The 22,218-nt window shown below is 44.1% G+C and overlaps 1 protein-coding gene and 1 pseudogene across 1 annotated transcript; one reads left to right on the top strand and one right to left on the bottom strand.

Annotated features, from left to right (window-relative positions):
• The first annotated feature begins 3,578 nt into the window (after positions 1-3,578).
• LOC119337229 (ribosomal protein S7, mitochondrial-like) lies at positions 3,579-4,025 on the top strand. The gene has a single exon (XM_037609351.1). The coding sequence runs from the start codon at positions 3,579-3,581 to the stop codon at positions 4,023-4,025; it is 447 nt and encodes a 148-aa protein (XP_037465248.1).
• Positions 4,026-6,680: 2,655 nt separating this feature from the next.
• LOC119338611 lies at positions 6,681-9,050 on the bottom strand (annotated as a pseudogene).
• Positions 9,051-22,218: the final 13,168 nt, after the last annotated feature.

Genomic DNA, 22,218 nt, shown 5'->3' with positions numbered 1-22,218 from the left:
CGTCTATTTCTCACTGATTGGGAGATTGGATTGGAATCCGAGGAGAACTGATTGGATGTCATGGAACGAATGGGGCACTACGTTGGTTACCCACTGCTAGCCTAGCGGAGATTTCTCTATTTGTTGAAAGTGGAAAGGGGTCATATTTGAATCGGAAAGTTGGGCTCGTTCACTCACACCTTTCTTTGATTATCGATGACTTGGCTTCTTGCTCAAGTAAGCACCCGGCATACCAATTCATTATCCTTGGGGCTCGGCTCGCTCCTTCCTATCTACGTTATTCTTTCTTTGTTACTCTTGTAATGACGTTCCGAAAGAAATCAAGGTTACCAGGTCATAGCTCTGATTCTTCTTCCCTTATAGAACCTTCCCGCAAGAAATCAGTGGAAGTGGGTCCGCCCCTACAACTCATCAAATCAGCCTTCTTTTCTGTTCTGCGATGTACATATTCTCAAGTTATGAGAAAGAATGGATTTGAATGCAATTTTGAATTAACAAAATAAACGAATGAAGAATATTTTTACCTCTTATCTGATAAGCAATCAAAGCATTTGAACTGCTCAATGAACAATAAAGAAAGAGCTAAGGTAAAAAAGTATATGTGTTACTAATAGTAAACCAATTTTATTTGGAGTTTGCTTTCAGCTGAACATGTTATAACTACAAATGAGGTGAGGCTTGATTAGGTGGCTTTGCAAGAACTAGGGAGGAACACAAGTTATGTACTTTAGGCTAATCATATGAATTTAGAAGATCAACTTTTCCAATTGAACATAAACAAAAGCAACCAATAATATATATATATATAAACTTCAATAATATTTTCTCTATGGTGAAGTAATTTCATCGATAACCACTAAACGATTAAGTAGCGATGTATGCAAAGCTAGACAATGAACATTTCATAATACACTCGTTCTGCATATCTTTAGGATAAAAGAAAAAACTGCGAAAAAATCCGTTTTCCTAAATAAAAAGATTAAGAAATCTATTTTGTATGGTTCTTATTTCATTGAAAATGTTTCCATGAGACTTTCTTTCATTGAAGAAGTCCATCACTTGTTCTAGGTGATATGAGGTTGAACAGGCTTTAGAAAAAATGCAAAGAAGGGTACATGAGGGTGGAATAAAAATCAAAAGGATGATCCCTTCTTTCTTCCTGAGCATTACCAATAAATATTCATTCTTTATACGTTAGGTTGGGTTTCAGATGTATATCATTTATTATATGAAACCAAAAAGAAGAAATGACAAGAAAGTGGTATATAGATGGAGGAATAAATTATGATGTGGAAAACAAGGCAGGGGTTCAAATCCTGTCATCCCTACCTATTACTTCTCCTATGGGCAGTAATGAGGGATCAATTGAGATCAATTCAAATTGGACTAAGTTCAGAGTTTCATTTTTCTATATGCATGCGGTACAAAAATCATCCTTTTCTTTACTGCTTTATCTCCCGGAAAGCGCTCTTCGTTCAGTTCGGTAGAACGTGTGTCTCCAAAACCCAATGTCGTAGGTTCAAATCCTACAGAGCATGATTCTGTTCTTGTTATGTCAAATCCAAAAAAAAAGAACTTATATAAATATAAGAAAATGAGACAGTAATGAGGTCCATATCGTCATTGTAATAAAAAGAAAGATCTACAAGCATTCTTTATGGGAGTCGGGGCTTTCTGATTTGAAGTTGCTGGAAAAGGACCTCTGTGATCGGTTGATCATTAGTCGTTTTTTTAAGGTAAGTAGGCAGGGGTGTCTTGATTGAAACCGAACTTCAATTCCACCCAGCTCAGATTCTATGCAGCAGTGGGGAAGACTTGTTTATACTTTTATTAAGAATTCCATTTCTTCCTGCCGCACCCCAATTCTTTCCCAGTAGTTGAAAATTGATATGAGATCTTCAACCCAGGGGGCTCCTATGTTCTAGGCAGAGGCATTGATGTGGGCTATTAGAATAAGGTGGTAAGGTCCAGGCATCTTCAAACCCCACATATGCCCTCTTTGATCTAGTAAGGGGAATGAAAGAAACAGGAATGTTGCACAGTAAAGTGTCAGCACTCATCCCCAAACTCCATAGGCCCCGCAATAGAAAGAGTTTGCTTCGGTGCCGGAGAGCCGAAACCGCTAACCTAAACAAGACATGTTCACTTTGACCACAGCCACTCGCACTTGCCTACCCGACTGGCTATTTTAGCTATTCTCTCTTTAACCTTCCTCTAACCTAAAATAGTCGTACCGCTCCCCCTTTAGAGATAGATTTCTTTATTCTCTAAGCTAGCTAAACGCCCGAAACATAATAAGCTAAGCCTCCGTCGATTTAGCCAAAGCAGGCCTGGAGAAAATAATGGGAGTCGGTGTCCCTTAAACGCCTTGTTTCCTCTTCTTTACGGTGGCTTCTTCTTAAATGAAAGAAGATCTCTGCTGCCTTATGCCTTCAAACCCGAAAACAGTGGTTATTACGACACCAGGTGAAATAGCTGTTTTTTATTCTCTTCCTCCCCTCGACCTATTGAAGTTGCGCTCACCCGCAGCCCTAAGCCCTACAGTTCCTTCGCTTATCGCCTAATCTTAATCTATTGCCCTGCCTCCAAGAGAAGAAATGGCACCAACCGATACAATGGCAGCTAGTTCCAGGGAAGCTGCTTCAATGGAAGTTGGATTGCCTAGTTGCTTTTGAGTTCGATTTGAACTAGTTTCCAAGCTTTTTTTTTCATCCATGCCTATAAGTATAATTATCTTTTCCAATCCGAGTGTTCCATCGGACTTACTCCATTTGCTTCTAGGGTCCATTTGCTTCTAGGGATAGATAGGGCTGGAGTTGTCAGTGCTAGAATGAAATGTGAATGAGAGCATAATTGATTTTCTCACTGCATATACGTATAGTAACCGGTTAATAATACTAAGGGTCCCTAATACTAATCTCGACATGAGAGGAACGTGTCCTCTCGGCCTTGATATATACTAACAGATATGGTTTTTTCACTCAGACATGAGAGGTGAGATCGATTATATGATGGAGACAGATGGAGGAGCATAAAGTGAGAGATTGTGGCGTGAAGCACATGTAAGGTGTACAACTCTTGAGACGGATGCATCGAGGTGCCGGCCTGTGAGAATGCTCGTCATAGCGTTGCGCCATAATTTTGTGATGGGTCTTTCCTTTTAAAAATAGGAGTTTTTTGGGTCTAGTTTACCGGTCCGTCAATAAATGCGTATGAAAAGTGAAATAGTTGATGTGATGGATGTGCCCGGTATCGATCAATGAAACATCGGCTCGACGCGGGATTTCAATAGAACGAAAAACATTGTCAGTAGTAGAGGGATAGGTACTTATTCCCGGCCAGCGGTATCATTGCTGCTCCCCGCCTAATGCAGATCATTGTGCAATGCTTATGTGAAATCTCAATCCAAAACTTATTCATTTCGTTGGAAAAACCAACGCTGACGTCAAGATCAGTCTCCTTTCCTTTCTCTTTTCGGGAGCAGAGCTGAAAAAGATGGACAGTAACGATCGCATAATATCAATTTATCGGCCTCATCATCGAAAGCGGCTTCCAATTGCTCAGAAATTCTTAGCTATATGGGGGACTTTGATGGTGAGCAAAAAGAATTGATCAAGAAATTGGTAAAATTTCGCATGATCGATGGTAAAAGAACGAGAGTTCGTGCTATTGTTTATAAAACTTTTCACCGCCTAGCTCGAACTGAATGCGATGTAATAAAACTTATGGTTGACGCCGTAGATAATATAAAGCCAATATGCGAAGTGGTCAAAGTAGGAGTCGCAGATACTATTTATGATGTTCCTGGGATTGTAGCCAGGGATCGTCAACAAACCTTAGCTATTCGTTGGATCCTTGGAGCATCTTTCAAACGACGTATAAGCTACAGGATAAGCTTAGAGAAATGTTCATTTGCTAAGATACTGGATGCTTACCGAAAGAGGGGAATTTCACGTAAGAGAAGGGAGAATCTTCATGGACTGGCTTCCACCAATCGGAGTTTCGTGCATTTCAGATGGTGGTAAAGTGATACCACATAAGGAGCTCTTCCTCATTCAGTCATACTCAACAAAAGTAAGAAATGTTTGACCCGAATCCTTTTTTCATCTTCATATAGAAAGAAAATCGGCCTTCCTCATACTCCCCCCTTCATTCATAGAGTTGGAGGAATCCACAAGAGGCCTGCCCATTCATAATTGCATAAAAGAACCATTCTTTTTATGCAAACTCTTGTTCCAACCTCACCCCAGGTCGAATGAATACGAAAGGGGGGTCAATCAAATCAATAAGCCATGAATGAAGAAGTAGTGGGCCTTTCGCCTTATTTCGTTTGACTCGTGGAGCTAAGAAATCTACTTCAAAGAGAGGGAAAGAGTGCTAGTCCGAAAGAACAAGCAAGGGATGAGCGCACGGGAGCGAAATCCGTTGCGCCCACGCGCATACGTTTTCTTGCTGGGTAATTTCTCAGAAAGTTTTTGTGTTGTTGATTCCTATTCCTAGGTGTTGTGCTTTTTCCCCTATGCCGCCTATTGGTACTAGTGGAGTAGGATTGGCCTGTAATACAGAACCTATAGGTGGTATAACCTTTCGCTCAATACTCAAATCTACAATTGAAGCATCTGAGGTTGCATCAATCGAGGATACACGACATAAGGAATTGTTAGATATCCAAACTGAACTTCGCCTTCACCAAGCGTGGGTTTTCACTGGTCCTAACTAACGGTTGGCAAGTGATCCCCTATTCTGCATCCCGAAGATCAGACGGCCCAGAGTCGGAGCGATCATTCAAGCAAGTTACTCAGCTTGAGTTTTTCAGTCAATCAATAGATTGTGCAGTTTCTTAGTCTTTTGGTCCATGTCTTCATGACTTATAGAAAGGGTTTCTTTCTTTTACAAGATCATGGAAGCTTCAGAAACCATCCGAGATCTTCTAGAAACAAGAAATGTTGCATCAAAGGGTTCAGTGGTCATATCATAGTGAAATCGAGTTTCTTGATTTAGTCGATATCAAATTCCCAACTTAGAAATTCGAAAGGACTAAGATTCTACTTCTTCCTCAAATACTGGGAATGTGGATTCAAGTATGATATCACTATTCCACAGATCTCAAGAAAACGAATTGAACAAGTTTGATGGCTGGAAGAAGATAGGAAATATTCAAACATGTATTGCATTTCATCGATCTCACCCTTTGTTCAGTGCCGCATAAGTACTGACTTCTTGAACAGATACCGTTACCGGTCATGAAGGCTTCGCCCTTCTCAAGTCAAGTGCAGAAGCGAAATCCGTTGATCAAGAAGCCAGTGATCCCACAACATCAAAGTGATACATATGACATATTGGAAATTAGGCTTAGTTTGTAGCTGTGAATATAGTAATGCACTTATTTATTGATAAATATGTTCTTTCAAGTAGAGCATACTCGGTAGAAAGGAGGTGGCGGAGCTGGGAAGAGGCTTATACTTTATCGATTACTTGGACTTAGAGACCAATTATAGAAAGAAGACAGTAGCTGAGTGAGTTTTATGGATCTAGTTTATGAGCAGCTTAACTAGAAAAGCAAGCAGAAGGAATAACAGAATGAAATGCAGAAATAGGGGAAGGGCGGGTAGCATTTTCAAATGCTAGTTTGAGTGAGAAAGTTTCTGTCTGGCCCCCCACTTTTAGGTAGTTCTTCCATTCTGCCTTTGTCTTGCTCTAAGCTACCTGACTTCCTTCCTTTCCATTCTACTTTGTATGATTCTGATCATCAGTTCTTATCGATCCCATTTTAAGGAAAAATCCTGATGTTGGTAAAATATACGTGTTGATCAAGGACAATGAAGCAGCCATGAAAAGATTGAAGAACGAGGTATGATGATTACTTCGGACTACTTTCTATTCTTCATGCAAATGACCATATTTTCCGTCTGCAATACAGGTAGAAGATACTGAGTTGTTCCGATGTTTACAGGAAATCCATGGGAAAAACTACCACAGCTTTGTATTAAGCAAGCAGGTTCCAGTCGTTGGTAATTTCAGGGAAGCCTACATTGGCATTGCTCCTGAGTTAGCCAAACAGATCGCGGAAGAAGTGGATGTTATCGTAAACTCTACAGCAAATACCACTTTTGATGAGAGGATCGTGAAGCTATACTAGTCTTGTACCAAGGATTGCTTCCATTACTAAATGTGTAAGTTCACATTCCATAGCAAGAAAAGTATTGCAACTTGCATGTATGATGTAGCACTAGACATCAACACTGTGGGGCCATTCCGGATAATGAGTTTCGCGCAGCGGTTTCGAAGACTGAAGCTCTTCTTGCAAGTATCAACAGGTCAGAATGCCAAATAAGAGTTTCTTGTTGTCGAAATCAAATGGTAACCTGTTTCTATTAATCTCAAAAGCTTACAAACAAGCTTTAGCAGTATGTTTGCATGTCATGTTTTTGGCCAAACAACATATGTGAATGGGCAGAGGCAAGGTTTGATACTAGAGAAGACATTTTGCTTAGGGGATACCATAACAAAGGGGATAGGTTCCTCATATTTTTCGGCACATCAGAATACCGTGTTGGATATCAAGGCTGAGATCAAGTTGGCTTTTGACTCCAGAAGGCATTCTTCTGCCTCTACTTCTGTTACTCAAGAAATGAAAGAGTTAGATAGTCGAGGTATTCTAGTATTTCCATGTTACTTTCTCATGTCTGTAGATACGAATACACACATGAAGTATTTGATTTGTGCAATTTATTTATTCATAGGGCCAAACTCTATGGTTGGCAAGACACTTATGTGTTCACAAAGGCCATGGGCAAGATGGTCATCAACTGCATGCGAGAAGAGATACCGATGGTAACAATCATGCCAAGTGTCATAGAGAGCACATGGAGGGATCCCTTCCCAGGTTGGATGGAAGGAAACAGGTAAATGCTAAACCCAAATCTGAGGTTGCGGATGTCACATATATATGTGATGCATCCTCGTCTGCTTACCAGATAATGAGCATTCTGGAGGATGCGCTCCATGGGAAGAAAACACCTGTTGTTTACCTGAACATAACAAGGATGACGGACTACAGGAAGGAGGCACACCCTTTTATCAGAAGCAGAAGTTGACTGAGCAGGAGTGGAAGTCGCCTAAGTTATACCTGGACTGCAGCCACTGGTGCCTTCCAGGAGTACCGGACTCCTGGAACGAGCTCCTCTACGCACAGATTCAGGTCAAACAGCATCAGAGACTACACCAATAAAGGCAAGCTTGGAATTACTTGTTCCTGTACATGAACTGTTGTTTGTTGTGCAAATTAGTTTAGGATAATGACTCACACAAAGCGGTCAAGGCAAAGCTAAGATAAGTGAGGATCCTTGCATAGAGTAAAGTAGACAGTAAGTCAGATCTCTGACTCCCAATACCAACACGAAATCTGTATCTAATTCTAATAAGAGCGGAGGTTATGATGGCCATCTCAATCTCTTGAATCTCCTTCTATTTTTAGGATTTAGCTTTGTCAAGACAAATGTTCGAATCATGCCATGCTTCATGCTTTGTGTATATTGATGCCAAATCTAACCATGCTTCCATCTCTAACTTCTGAAAGGATTTAACCTGTGAAGGCAAGCCTTGTGTATGTTGGCGTGATGACGAGAGAAAGGAAATCCCCAGGAACAATAGATGTCTGTAGCACACCCTACCATGACTTCGACCAACGGACCAGCCTATCCAATACCCTACGCCATGACCTTAGAAGTTCGTACCCCATGATATTCAATGACACGCATAGACATTTGATCATTCATACCTCACAGTACGCTTTCTTTCTTTTTTTCGACTTTGAATTCCAAGTGAAGGAAGCTCGGTGAAAGATAGACTGGGATTTGACAGCAAGAAGAAAGCAATCATAGTACGCGACACACACCGCTGACGAATGAGATTGTCGTCCCAAACCAACACAGGTTCAAGACTAAGTGCAGAACCAAGAATGCCGTGGATAGAAAAGTGAGTGCTTCCTCAAGCTTCATGAAGGAAGGGTCCAAGGACCTAAGCGACAACCTCTACGAAAAAGAAAAACCTATATATAGATAGTGGTATGTGTTCGCTGACACTAAACAGACTTGGCTCGGGGCAGAACTGAGTGGCTAGGCTAAGTTCCCTAGTCTTCTATTGGCCTACCAACCCCTACGACATGGAGGCGCTTACCTTCTCCAACAAGCGTTCCACCACGCGGCAATTGATTACCGCTTTCCGTCTCAATCCGTTCCAGACCAAGCCCCTTCTTTTTGTAAGTTGGCTAACCTTTGGGAATCTAAATTCCATGGCCTTACAAGAGCTCTCCTATATGCAATAAAGGCCTCCTCAAAACAACCACTTCTCATCCATAGCTTAGGAAGTGCCGAGTGGAACATCTCTATCAGCTTACACTCTTCAGAAGTACCTTCTGGAACACCATTCAGCCATGCAGACTCTACAATGTCTATGATGGTTTTGCATTCTTCTGCAGCATCTGTCATCTCAGGATACAATAAGTAAAAGTAAAATTCAGACTTGATGTGCAACTCTTCCAGAAGCAGACTCACTGAATGCATCAACATATGCATTACCATCCCATTCACTTGTGAGGCTTTCCTTCTTGAAGAGCGCGGAGAAACTTAAACTCTAGTTGGCACTTTCACTTTCAGTAATAGCACTGGTCATTCACGGTTTCTGGTTTCTTATATCAATTCCCTGAAGAACTTTCAATGCTGCATCAAAATTTCCCCTCTGATATTCCAGTCTTCCCAGCAAATTGGGCCTCCTGATATACAATCTAATAAACCTTACCAGTGAGCAAATCAGCAAAAGAAACTACTACTATTTCCTTTGAAGAGAGAGGGGTTTAGCCAAATGCAAACCTCAGAATTGATCTTTCTAAGGTCTGATTCCACTTCATTTACGTGGCTATCATCAGGCGTCGCTTCTCGATTTCATGCCCTCGAAGAACCATTTGCTGAGAAATCCCGTGTTGCAAGAGATTCTGGCGATCGAGGCATCTCTTCAAACTTTGATTGGTCCCCGCTGCAAGTACATAACATGATGGCAGCCATTTTCTGCTTTGGTTCGTCGTTTCCTGAAGTAGGAGTGGTATGCTTTTTGAATTATGAGGGAACCAAGGAAGTCTCATGCATGAAGCTTTCAAATTCGTAGTGATCAGGAGGCGCGTCGGGGCTCGATCGATCAGGAGGCCATCGATCAACATTCGCAAGATCGTGCTGATGGGCCTTCCTCCTGTTGGCTGTGCACCTCACTTCGTTTCGGACTATGGCAGCCAAAATGGCTAATGCATCAACTACATCAACAACGTTGTGATCGAGTTCAACTATGTATGGCCTGAGATACATGTCCAGCGAGGTCATCCGCCAGTACGCAGATTCCAGGATCAGTTACTATGATAGATTCGAGAGTTCAAGTCGGACCCATCGTACCTAGCGACGCTGCTCAACTGCATTATCAGTGCTGTGGAGAGCGGAGAGCGGCAGTGGGGAGGAAGCAAGGCCATCTTACGTATGCTGCTGCAACCGTGGGACGTCTCTAGGATTGCATATAATCTTCGTGCACTCCCCTGCAGGAATGCACTCCAGAGCACGAACGTACGGTATGCAACCCAGTGACCCGATGTAGGCGACAACCAATTTTCTTGCCACTAGAGATTGAGAATTTGACACCGTACGGCGGGGCGTTGGGCTTGGAGAGGGTCACGAGGTAGTCATTGTTCCCAGCATCGACGAGGGAGTCGCAGAAGATGAAGAAGGCGTGTGGCGATGCTTGAGATGGGAGAAACAAGAGCAGCAGCATCAGTGCTGTATTTAAATTGTGTGCTATCCTGGAAAAGGGCTTCACATTTTGATGGAATTGCAACATGCAGGCTTTCACAACCACTATGCTTGTTGTGGACTGGGCAAGTATGGTGGCCTATTTATATGTGTTCTTCCACAGATGGCTTGACTTGCATGTTTAGTTCCGGAGAGCCATCTGCCTTGCCCCCACTACCCACGTTCATGTGGGTCCCCCCTTGCAGGTGGGCCCCACTCTAGAACCTTCTAGAAACTTCCTGGTACAATACCGAAAAATCCCGAACATTTTCCGGTGGCCAAAATAGGACTTTCCATATATAAGTCTTTACCTCCGGGCCATTCTGGAACTCCTCGTGACGTCCGGGATCTTATCCGAGACTCCGAACAACTTTCGGTAACCACATACAATTCCCATAACAACTCTAGCATCACCGAACCTTAAGTGTGTAGACCCTACGGGTTCGGGAATCATGCAGACATGACCGATACATCTCTCCGGCCAATAACCCACAGCGGGATCTGGATACCCATGTTGGCTCCCACATGTTCCACGATGATCTCATCGGATGAACCACGATGTCAAGGATTCAAGCAATCCCGTATACAATTCCCTTTGTCAATCGGTATGTTACTTGCCCGAGATTCGATCATCGGTATCCCAATACCTCGTTCAATCTCGTTACCAGCAAGTCACTTTACTCATTCCGTAATGCATGATCCTGTGACCAACTACTTAGTCACATTGAGCTCATTATGATGATGCATTACCGAGTGGGCCCAGAGATACCTCTCCGTCATACGGAGTGACAAATCCCAGTCTCGATTCGTGCCAACCCAACAAACACTTTCGGAGATACCTGTAGTGCACCTTTATAGTCACCCAGTTACGTTGTGACGTTTGGTACACCCAAAGCACTCCTATGGTATCAGGGAGTTACACAATCTCATGGTCTAAGGAAATGATACTTGACATTAGAAAAGCTTCAGCAAACGAACTACACGATCTTGTGCTATGCTTAGGATTGGGTCTTGTCCATCACATCATTCTCCTAATGATGTGATCCCGTTATCAATGACATCCAATGTCCATGGTCAGGAAACCATGACCATCTGTTGATCAACGAGCTAGTCAACTAGTGGCTCACTAAGGACATGTTGTGGTCTATGTATTCACACATGTATTGTGGTTTCTGGTCAATACAATTATAGCATGAATAATAGACAATTATCATGGACAAGTAAATACAATAATAACCATTTTATTATTGCCTCTAGGGCATATTTCCAACAAGAAGATGGAATTGGAGTTGCATGTTGCCGATGTCATCGATGATGACAAGATCAAGATGGAGAAAATGCGCTTGCAGATTAGAAAGATTAGAAAATATGCCATTGATAGTGTGGCTTGGTATCATTATGTTGTTGGATCAATTGTTACCTTAGTTGCGATCTTGATCGCATTTGTTGTTGCATTTAAATTCTTTAGCTAGAGAGTTATTTGTATGTTGCATTTAATTAAGTGTTGTATATGAACTTTATGTATGAACTTGTATCAATTTGGTCTATTCGGTGTTGTGTAATGAAGATGAGCCGACAATGGATGTATGATGACTGATGCTCTCCCGAGTTCATTAATGGCATGCATACTTTTCTGCTTGCCGCTGAGGCAAACAAGCAGGCGGATGGTTTTATGCCTTGTCCATGTGCTGGCTGTAAGAATGGTCACAATTACGCAACATCAAGAACCATTCACGTCCACCTATTTGAGTCCGGTTTCATGCCCCACTATAATGTTTGGACCAAGCACGGAGAAAGAGGGGTTATGATGGAAGACAATGAAGAAGAAGAGGACGACAACAGCTATCATGGCCATGGGTTCCCTGAATACGATGATACAACAATGGGGGAAGAAGCTGAGTCGGCAATGCGGGAAGAAGCCAAAGAAGAGGCATCAGATGAGCCCGCTGATGATCTAGGTCGGGCCATTGCCGATGCAAAGAGAAACTGCGCAAGTGATTTGGAGAAGAAGAAGTTGCAGCGCATGTTTGAGGATCACAAGAAATTGTTGTACCCGAATTGCGAAGCTGACAAAAAAAAAGTTGGGCACCACACTGGAATTGCTGCAATGGAAGGCAGAGAATGGTGTATCTAACAAGGGATTTGGAAAGTTGTTGGTAATCATAAAGAATATGCTTCCAAAGGACAACGAATTGCCCGAGAGTACGTATGAAGCAAAGAAGGTTGCCTGCCCTCTAGGGTTAGAGGTGCAGAAGATACATGCATGCCCTAATGACTGCATCCTCTACCGTGGTGAGTACGAGGATTTGAACGCTTGCCCGGTATGCGGTGCATTGCATTATAAGATCAGTCGCGATGACCCTGGTGATGTCGAGGGCGAGCGCCCCAGGAAGAAGATTCCTGCCAAGATGATGTGGTATGCTCCTATAATACCACGGTTGAAACATTTGTTCCAAAACAAAGAACATGCAAAGGCGACGCGATGGCACGGAGAAGACCGTAAGAAAGACAAAAAGTTGAGAGTACCTGCTGACGGGTTGCAGTGGAGAAAAATTGAGAGAAAGTACTAGGAGGAGTTAGGAGGTGACCCAAGGAACGTATGGTTTGGTCTAAGCGCGGATGGCATTAATCCTTTTGGGGAGCAGAGCAGCAACCATAGCACGTGGCCTGTGACTCTATGTTTGTATAACCTTCCTCCTTGGTTGTGCATGAAGCAGAAATTCTTTATGATGCCAGTGCTCATCCAAGGCCCTAAGCAACCCGGCAACGACATTGATGTGTACCTAAGGCCATTAGTTGAAGAACTATTACAGTTGTGGAATGGAAAACGTGTACGTGCATGGGATGAGCACAAATAGGAAGAATTTGACCTAAAGGTGTTGCTGTTCGTGACCATCAATGATTGGCCTGCTCTTAGTAACCTTTCAGGACAGACAAACAAGGGATACTGCGGATGCACACACTGTTTGGATGATACCGACAGTATATATTTGGAGAGTTGTAGGAAGAATGTGTACCTGGGACATCATTGATTTCTTCCGAGCAGGCATCCCGTAAGAAAGAAAGGCAAGCATTTCAAAGGTGAGGCGGATCACCGGACGAAGCCTCGCCACCGTACTGGTGCTGATGTACATGATATGGTCAAGGATTTGAAGGTAATCTTTGGAAAGGGTCCTGGCGGACAACCTGTTCCGAAGGACGCTGACGGACGCGCACCCATGTGGAAGAAGAAATCTATATTTTGGGACCTGCCATATTGGAAAGACCTAGAGGTCCGCTCCGCAATCAATGTGATGCACGTGACGAAGAATCTTTGAGCCCTGCTTAGCTTCTTGGGCGTGTATGGGAAGACAAAAGATACACCAGAGGCACGGGAGGACCAGCAACGTATGCACGGAAAAGACGGCATACATCAGGGTCCGGCCAGCTACGCTCTTACCAAAGAAGAGAAGGAAATCTTCTTTGAATGCCTGCTCAGCATGAAGGTACTGTCTGCCTTCTCATCGAATATAAAGGGAATAATAAATATGGAAGAGAAAAAGTTCCAGAACCTAAAGTCTCATGACTGCCACGTGATTATGACGCAACTGCTTCCGGTTGCATTGAGGGGGCTTCTACCGGAAAATGTTCGATTAGCCATTGTGAAGCTATGTGCATTCCTCAATGCCATATCTCAGAAGGTAATCGATCCAGAAATCATACCAAGGTTATAGAATGATTTGGTGCAATGTCTTGTCAGTTTCGAGTTGGTGTTCCCACCATCCTTCTTCAACATCATGACACACGTCCTAGTTCACCTTTGCGAAGAGATTTTTGGGTCCTGTATTTCTACACAATATGTTCTACTTTGAGAGGTTCATGGGAGTCTTGAAGAAGTATGTTCATAACCGTGCTAGGCCAGAAGGAAGCATCTCGAAGGGCCATGAAAATGAGGAGGTCATTGAGTTTTGTATTGACTTTATTCCTGACCTTAAGCCGATTGGTGTTCCTGAATCGCGGCATAAGGGCCGACTGGATGGAAAAGTCACGCTAGGAGGGGATCAAATAATATGTATGGATGGGCATTCTCTCATTGAAGCACACTACACAGTTCTACAGAATTCCGCCTTGGTGGCTCCGTATATGGAGGAACACAAAAAATTTCTACACTCCAAACACCCGGAGAAGTCTGACGACTGGATTACACGTGAACAAACGAGGACTTTCGCTGGTTGGTTGCAGAAACGTGCCATGCATGATGGCGATATTGAAGATGACTTGTACTCGTTGTCCCAGTTACCATCTTCGAATATAATGACTTTCAAAGGGTACCAGATAAATGGGAATACATTTTACACGATCGCCCAAGATAAGAAGAGCACCAACCAAAACAGTGGTGTCCGCTTTGATGCAACAACCAACACGGGAAAGGAAACATATTATGGTTACATAGAGGACATATGGGAACTTAACTATGGAGGTGGTTTGAAGGTCCCTTTGTTTCGGTGCAAATGGGTCAATATGACACGAGGCAGGGTAACGGAAGACCCGCAGTACGGAATGACAACAGTGGATCTCAACAATCTTGCGTATGTAGATGAACCATTCGTCCTAGCCAATGATGTGGCGCAGGTTTTTTATGTGAAAGACATGTCTACCAGGCCGACAAAAAGAAAAGATAAGGAAGCGAATGGATCATACGACGAGCCAAAGCGCCACATAGTTCTTTCAGGGAAAAGAAACATCGTGGGAGTGGATGACAAGACAGACATGTCAGAAGATTATGAAAAGTTTGATGAAATTGCTCCATTCACAGTGAATATTGACTCGAGCATCCAGTTAAATGATGAAGATTTTCCATGGCTACGGCGCAAAGGGACACACGCGAAGAAAAAGTTTCACACCCAAAGATCTGGGATGTGATCGGCTTCACTATCATCACTTTCTTCTATGTTTCACACCCAGGAGGGAATCTCTGTAATAATTAGGGTAGTTATGTGTTTTGGCATTTGAAACGCGAAGAAATTTTATGTGCAAACAAATTCTTTCATGCATTTACTGATTTTATCAGCTAAATGACCCTGAAATTGAAAAGCATTTCAAATGAACTCAGAAAAGGTTGAAAGTTGGCATGGTATCATAATTTCACCCACATAGCATGTGCAAAAAAGTAGAGAGGGTTAGTGCAAAAACTGGATGCACTTCATGTACAAAATGGACAATCTCTTTCGAAGTATCAGGGTTTCAGACGAAAACTCATCTGTTACAAAGGCATTTCATTTTTTAAATAACCTAAGCATTACCAAATTGAATATAATGATATAACACACTAATATTAAACATAAGAAAAAAGAATCACTGAAAAAGCGGGTCATCTGGTGATCATCACATGTTTTATTTTATTTGAAGATATATTAATGAATCGATCTTTCTTCTTTCAGCCCTCCGGATCGAGCAAATCTGCTTCTATAGACAGCAGGACAAAGCGAGGCCCGGGCAAAAAGTTGAATGTAAAGTACAACATCGACTCCGTCAAACCTAGTGGCGAACCCCTCACGCCTAAGAACATTGCGAACAAGTGGACTCGTCAGTGCGGAGTTCTTGTGAAGGACCTACTCCCCATTTCCATTCAAGAATGGAAAGAGCCAAAAACTAAACGTCCAGGTGTTACTTGGGTCGACGACAGAGCAAAAAAAACCTTTGGGAATCTCTGATGGAACATTTCACCCTACCAGATTATTTCACTAAAGCAGATGTGGAGAAAGTCAAGGGCGCTGCTCTTAAGAAGATGGCAATTGCATTCAACACCCACAAAAAAATTGTATGGGCCAACTACCTCGCTGCAGAAAGGAAGACTCCAGAATTCACGGGAACACTGGAGAAGCAAAGAGAACACTGGGACGATTTCATGAAATTCAAGGATTTAGAAATATCTAAGGAACGGTCAATAAAAACAAGGCCAATGCCGCAAAAAAGACGCAGTTCCATAGGCTGGGTCCAGGTGGCTACACGGTGGGAATGCCTAAGTGGGATAAGTCTGAGCAATAGATGGAGGATGCAGGGGTCACTCCGGTTACTAGGAGCTGGCCCCCCAGGTGCAGAACTTGGTTCTATGCGCATGGGGGAGCGTTGGACCCGAAGACAGGCCTGGTTTCGCATAAGGCAAGTCTAAAAGGAGCAGAACAAAAGATACTTGACGCAATAGAAGAAGCTCGAACGGGGGTGTTCACGCCCAATAGAGAGAACAACGAGCTTACACGCGTCCTGGGAAATCCTGAACACCCGGGAAGAACACGAGGCATGGGCGTTATTCCCTAGTATGAGGGATTTTCGGACTGGAACTACGACTACAGGTCCCGTGCAAGAAATAAGATGGAGGAGGAGAAGAAGAGGAAGCTGGAGGAGGAGCATAGGAAGCAGGACGCATAACGCCTTTAAGGCCTAGAAGCAAGGCACGCAGACTTGGCACTCAAATTCCAGCAGCAGCAACAGCAGATCAACTCACTTAGCTAGGAAAGGGGGTCTCAGTAGCGGTAGCAGCAAGCAGATGATCGTCCAGGATTGGATAGCACCATCCCATCCATGCCGAGAAGCAGCGTTGGTTCTGTCCCGGGCGACACACTGCTGGATACATACCCTGTGGATGACATCATAGAGAACACTAGCTGTGAGCTACACTCCAAAATGAAGAACATATCCATGAAGGTGGCAGACGGTGTTGCTTTTACAATTACCCCCAAAGCAACCTTCCATGGCATCCCGATTCCAGAGGGCTATACTCGTGTCATGGTTGATGAAGTGGTGGAGCCATATTCGAGGCTAGCACTTGACATTCCTAGAGGTGACGACGAGCGCACACTAGGAGAGGCCATACATCGTATCATCCTATGGAGAAAGGATTGCATCATCTTTCCAAGTCCACCAACACCGCGTCGTCTGTCGACTCCTCCTTGAAGTCTGCCACCAAGTCAGCAGACTCCCGCTCCTCCAAGTCCACGAACGCGTGAGCCGACTCCTCCTCGAAGTCCGCCACCTCCTCCAAGTCCCCGAACGCATGAGCAGACTCCTGCTTCAAGTCCGGCATAGCGTCAGGCCACTCCTCCGGTTTCAAGTCCGACACAGTGTTAGGCCACTCCTCCTGCTTCAAGTCCGGCACAGTGTCAGCCATGTCAGCCGTCTCTGTCATCTCAGCAATCGCAGAAGAGACATGTCGCAGCTATGGTGCGTAGCGGTACGAGTCGAGGTAGTACAGGAAGTACAGGCGGAGACAAGCGATATAAATATGGTCAAGCCTCGCTCCTCTTCCCCAGAGGCCTTACGACGTGACCAAGGAGCAAAACGCAGCCATAGTGCAGGCCCAAGTGGACGCCCATTTTGGACCGAAACCAACACCCCGCCAAGGGAGAAAGTGCCTGAGAAAACGATTGACCACTTCATTCGTATGGCTAGAGCACCAGCTCCCAAGCCTGTTGACTCAGACTATGAGCGCCAAATCAGGAAGCTACATCAAGCACGGCTATAGAAGGAAGCGAGCTCGAGCTCGAGCCAACAAGCAGTTGGCAAAAAATGTGGGAAAACCGTTCCCCAGCTGGGAGAACAGGCGGCGCAATCGATCCCCCCGCTTATTGTGCCAAGAACACATGAGAGTACGCGCGCCCAATATTATTGTGGGCAAACCAGTAATGTTCCCCAGCTGGGCGATGTGGTAATAACTGAGGAGCATATAATGCAGGCTGAAATGCTCAAGATCACTGTTGGACAACTCCTCAAAATCGAGCCCATGCCTCGGCTTAGAGAGGAGGAAATAAAACGGAAATATGTCCAGGGCCAACCTTTGGTCGAGCCAGACAAGGTCAAGAACCTCCCAACGAGAATGTATGAATTGCATCAATGGTACATGAACATTACCAAGATTTGCAATCGAGTGTCCCTCATGGTGAATGTCAAGCATGAGCATTACTTCCATGAGAAAGCTCTGTCCGTTGAGTATTCAGAACTATTTCAGTTATACAATCAAGATGCACTCGGCAAGTCTATCGTCAGTTGCTATTGTTTGTAGTGATTTCTTTCTGTAATTTAAGTCTCAAGCTAGCTATGTAGTGATCATTTTGATCAATCATTACATGTAATTATCCTCACTATATTCTTTTCTATGGTATTATATATGCAGGATGAAGATGTATGAAATGAAAAAATCTGGATGCTATGGCATTGGGTTCATTGACCCAAATACCATTAATGAGTACACATGGAATATTCCAAGTTCTCAAGCAAGTTTAGAGAAAAGCATGCTAGAGTTCTTGAAGCGCCTCAATACCAATGAAGATATACTACTTCCTTACAACTTCATGTGAGTCACACTGTCTTGTACTACAAATTATGTTTTTGCTTACTAGCTAGCTAGATGTTAATAATTAAGTGTATACGGTTTACGGTAGTTGATTAATTTTATGCACACGCCCGCTTAATTAAGACATGCAAACGTGTGCACATGCAGTTTCCACTAGATCTTGTTAGACACTAAAGTTGACAAAGGAACAGTTGAAATACTGGACTCACTACTTAAAGAAGATAAAGACTACACCATCGTGAAGGGGTTAGTCAATAGGTAATTTCAATAATTATTAACTATATCTCGGCCTATTATTAGTTCGTCATTTCCTGATATGAACTATTTAATAACCCCTTTATTAATTTTCTTTGTCGGCGGGCAGGGCTTGGGCAAAGTTCATCAAGGTGACTCCAGGCAAATGGGCAAAAAAGTTGTTTTCGTATCGACCAAAGGTAAGTAATTAAGTAGTACTAGCTAGCTACCATCTCTTTAATTCTTGTTTCAATATCATTAATTAATTATTATGCTTGATTAATCATTATCTGATTCAATTCCATTCTCATAAAGGCCCTGAAGCAGGCGTAGGGGAATGATCTGTGTGCATTCTACATTTGTGAGAACATTCGCATGATGGCATCCGAAAGGAGCAGATCTCAAAGACATGACTGGGTACGTTTGTCAAAACACTATTCACACCATTATCGATATCTAGTCACACAACTAATACACATGCATATTGATCTCCTTCTTAACAGTTCAGAGAGGTGCGGGATAAGCTCCTACCAGCGGACTGCATACTAGCACTTCAAGAGGAAATAGTAGGATTTTTGCTTGACCAGGTCATAGATCCCAAAGGAGAATACTATTACCCGCTACCGCCCCCATGAACCACTTATCATCGTGCTCCGAAGGCACCAAGGCAACATGTAGGAGAAATTGTATATGTATATACATGTGTATGTGTGAATAATTAATGGTGTTGGTTGTGAGACATTCGATGATATATTTATATATATATATATATGCGGTTCTACGTACGAGAAAATCTATTTATATATATGCATAACGTGTACAATTTGTAGTATCATAAAATACCAGCAAACAAAAAAGAATTAAATGGAAAATAAAGCCAACCCCCCCCCCTCCCCAAACATTTAGTACCGGTTGGTGTTACCAACCAGTACTAATGTCCTACACGCACCTGGGCCTGGCTCGTGCCACGTGGTGGCACTTTAGCGCCGGTTCGTGACGAACCGGTACTAAAGGGGGGGGGACCTTTAGTCCCCACTCTTTAGTGCCGATTGCCTAACCGGCACTAAAGGCCGTTACGAACTGGCACTAAAGGCCGGTTCTGCACTAGTGTTATAAGACCATTTGCACGTTCAACTTGACCGTTTGTTTAGGGGTGATAGACAGAGGCGTAATCGAGCTTAATGCCCATATTGCCGCACTAAGTTTTCACCTCATCGGCTGTGAAATTTGAGCCATTGTCAGTGATGATGCTGTGGGGGACACCGTAATGGTGCACAACCCCTGATATGAAGTCTATCACTGGTCCGGATTTGGCCGTTTTAACTGGTTTGGCTTCTATCCATTTGGTGAACTTGTCCACCATGACCAATAAGTATTTTTTTCTTATGGCTTCCCCCTTTAAGGGGTCCGACCAAATCAAGCCCCCAAACCGCGAAGGGTCAAGTTATGGGGATTGTTTGGAGAGCGGTAGGGGGCATGTGGCTCTGATTGGCGAAAAGTTGGCAACCAACGCAATGTTGGACAAGGTCCTATGCATCTGCTCGGGCTGTCGGCCAGTAAAAACCTGTACGGAAGGCCTTGCCTATTTAGGTAGGATAAGAAGGGTTCTGTCCACGGAGCAATGACAGCCATAATCACGTGGGCAGAAGGTGTTATTTTGGTGGCAGAGCCTCTGATTACATCAGATGGTTTGGTATCTCGGGTTATACTCAGTTCCAGACTAGTATTGCCGGTCTCCCCTTCCCATACCACGGATGGCTTGAACAGCCTTTCCAAGAAGATATTAGGTGGGACGGGGTCGCGCTTGGCGCTGATGCGGGCGAGGATATCTGCCGCTTGATTGTTTTCTCGACCCTGATGACGGAATTTGAGCCCCTCGAACCGAGCTGACATTTTGAGGACGGCATTACGGTAAGCCGCCATTTTTGGATCCTTGGCATCAAAGTCACCATTTATCTGAGATATTGCAAGGTTTGAATTCCCGTGCACTTCTAGGCGTTGGATGCCCATGGAGACTGCCATCTGAAGACCGTGCAACAGAGCCTCGTATTCAGCTGCATTGTTGGAGTTTGTGAATAGTATTTGAAGTACATATTGGACCGTGTATCCGGTGGGGGATGTCAGGACAACACCCGCTCCCAATCCGGCCAACATTTTGGAGCCGTCGAAGTGCATGATCCAATTGGAGTATGCGCCGTACTCTTCAGGGAGTTTGGCCTCTGTCCATTCGGCGACGAAGTCAGGCAGTACTTGCGACTTAATGGCTCGCCGTGGTTTGTATGTTATGTCGAACGGAAGGAGCTCGATAGCCCATTTAGCAATTCGGCCCGTGGCATCGCGGTTATTTATTATGTCATTGAGTGGTACTTCGGAGGCCACCGTAATCGAACACTCTTGAAAGTAGTGTCGTAGTTTCCGGGATGCCATGAAGACCGCGTACGCTATCTTTTGATAATGTGGGTACCCGGACCTGCATGGAGTGAGGACAGTGGATACATAGTATACCGGCTTTTGAAGCGGGAACTTGTGTCCGTCCGTATCTCGTTCGATGACGAGCACTGCGCTTACAACCTAGTGTGTTGCGGCTATATATAATAGCATAGGTTCTCCAGTATTTGGCGCAGTCAGGATTAGATTGCTGGCCAAGAGGGCCTTTATTTCTTCCAGTCCGGTCGTGGCCGCATCTGTCCACTCGAAGTGCTCGGTGAGTCGAAGAAGGCAATAAAGAGGTAGTGCCTTTTCTCCCAATCGGGAGATAAAGCGGCTTAAGGCAGCCACACATCCAGTTAATTTCTGGATCTTCTTGAGGTCTGTCGGGGTAGCCAACTATGACAGAGCTCGGATTTTTGATGGATTTGCTTCAATTCCTCTATTGAAAACGATGAAGCCGAGCAACTTCCTGGAAGGTACGCCGAAAACACATTTTTCCGGGTTGAGCTTGATGTCATATGTTCGGAGGTTATCGAACGTGAGCCTCAAGTCATCTATTAAAGTTTCGACGTGTCTTGTTTTGATGACCACGTTGTCCACGTATGCCTCCACTGTTTTGCCGATTTGTTTTTTCAGGCATGTCTGAATCATGCGTTGATAGGTTGCGTCGGCGTTTTTGAGCCCGAAAGGCATGGTGTTGAAACAGAAGCGGCCATATGGTGTGATGAATGCCGTTGCGGCTTGGTCGGACTCCGCCATCTTTATTTGATGGTATCCGAAGTATGAGTCGAGGAAACACAATGAGTCGTGTCCTGCGGTGGCGTTGATGATTTGATCAACGCGGAGGAGGAGGAAGGGATCCTTGGGGCAGGCCTTGCTAAGGTCCTTGAAATCGACACATAGGCGCCAGGATTTGTCCTTCTTTGGTACCATCACCAGGTTTGCTAGCCAGTCCGGATGTTTTATATCTCTGATGAATCCAGCCTCGAGTAACTTGGCTAGCTCTTCTCCCATGGCTTGTCGCTTAGGTTCTGAGAAGCGCTGAAGAGTCTGCTTGACTGGTTTGTATCCCTTCAGTATGTTTAGGTTATGTTCGGCTAGCTTGCGTGGGATGCCTGGCATGTCTGAAGGATGCCAAGCAAAGATGTTCCGATTCTCACACAAGAACTCTCGCAGTGCGGCATCTATTGTGGGGTTCAGCTGTGTCCCAATGGAAGTTGTCTTTGTAGGGTCCATTGGGTGGACCTGGAATTTAACTATCTCGTCCGCTAGTTTGAAAGAGGTGGACTTGGGTCGCTTGTCGAGTATCACGTCGTCCCTGTCCACTTTGGCGCGCAGCGTGGTTAGTTCTTCGGCCGCGAGGGCTTCGGATAATGCCTCCAGGGCCAGCGCGGCGGT

Source organism: Triticum dicoccoides, chromosome 7B, assembly GCF_002162155.2.
Source record: "Triticum dicoccoides isolate Atlit2015 ecotype Zavitan chromosome 7B, WEW_v2.0, whole genome shotgun sequence".
NCBI lineage: Eukaryota > Viridiplantae > Streptophyta > Magnoliopsida > Poales > Poaceae > Triticum > Triticum dicoccoides.
This window is presented reverse-complemented; position numbering and strand designations above follow the sequence as displayed.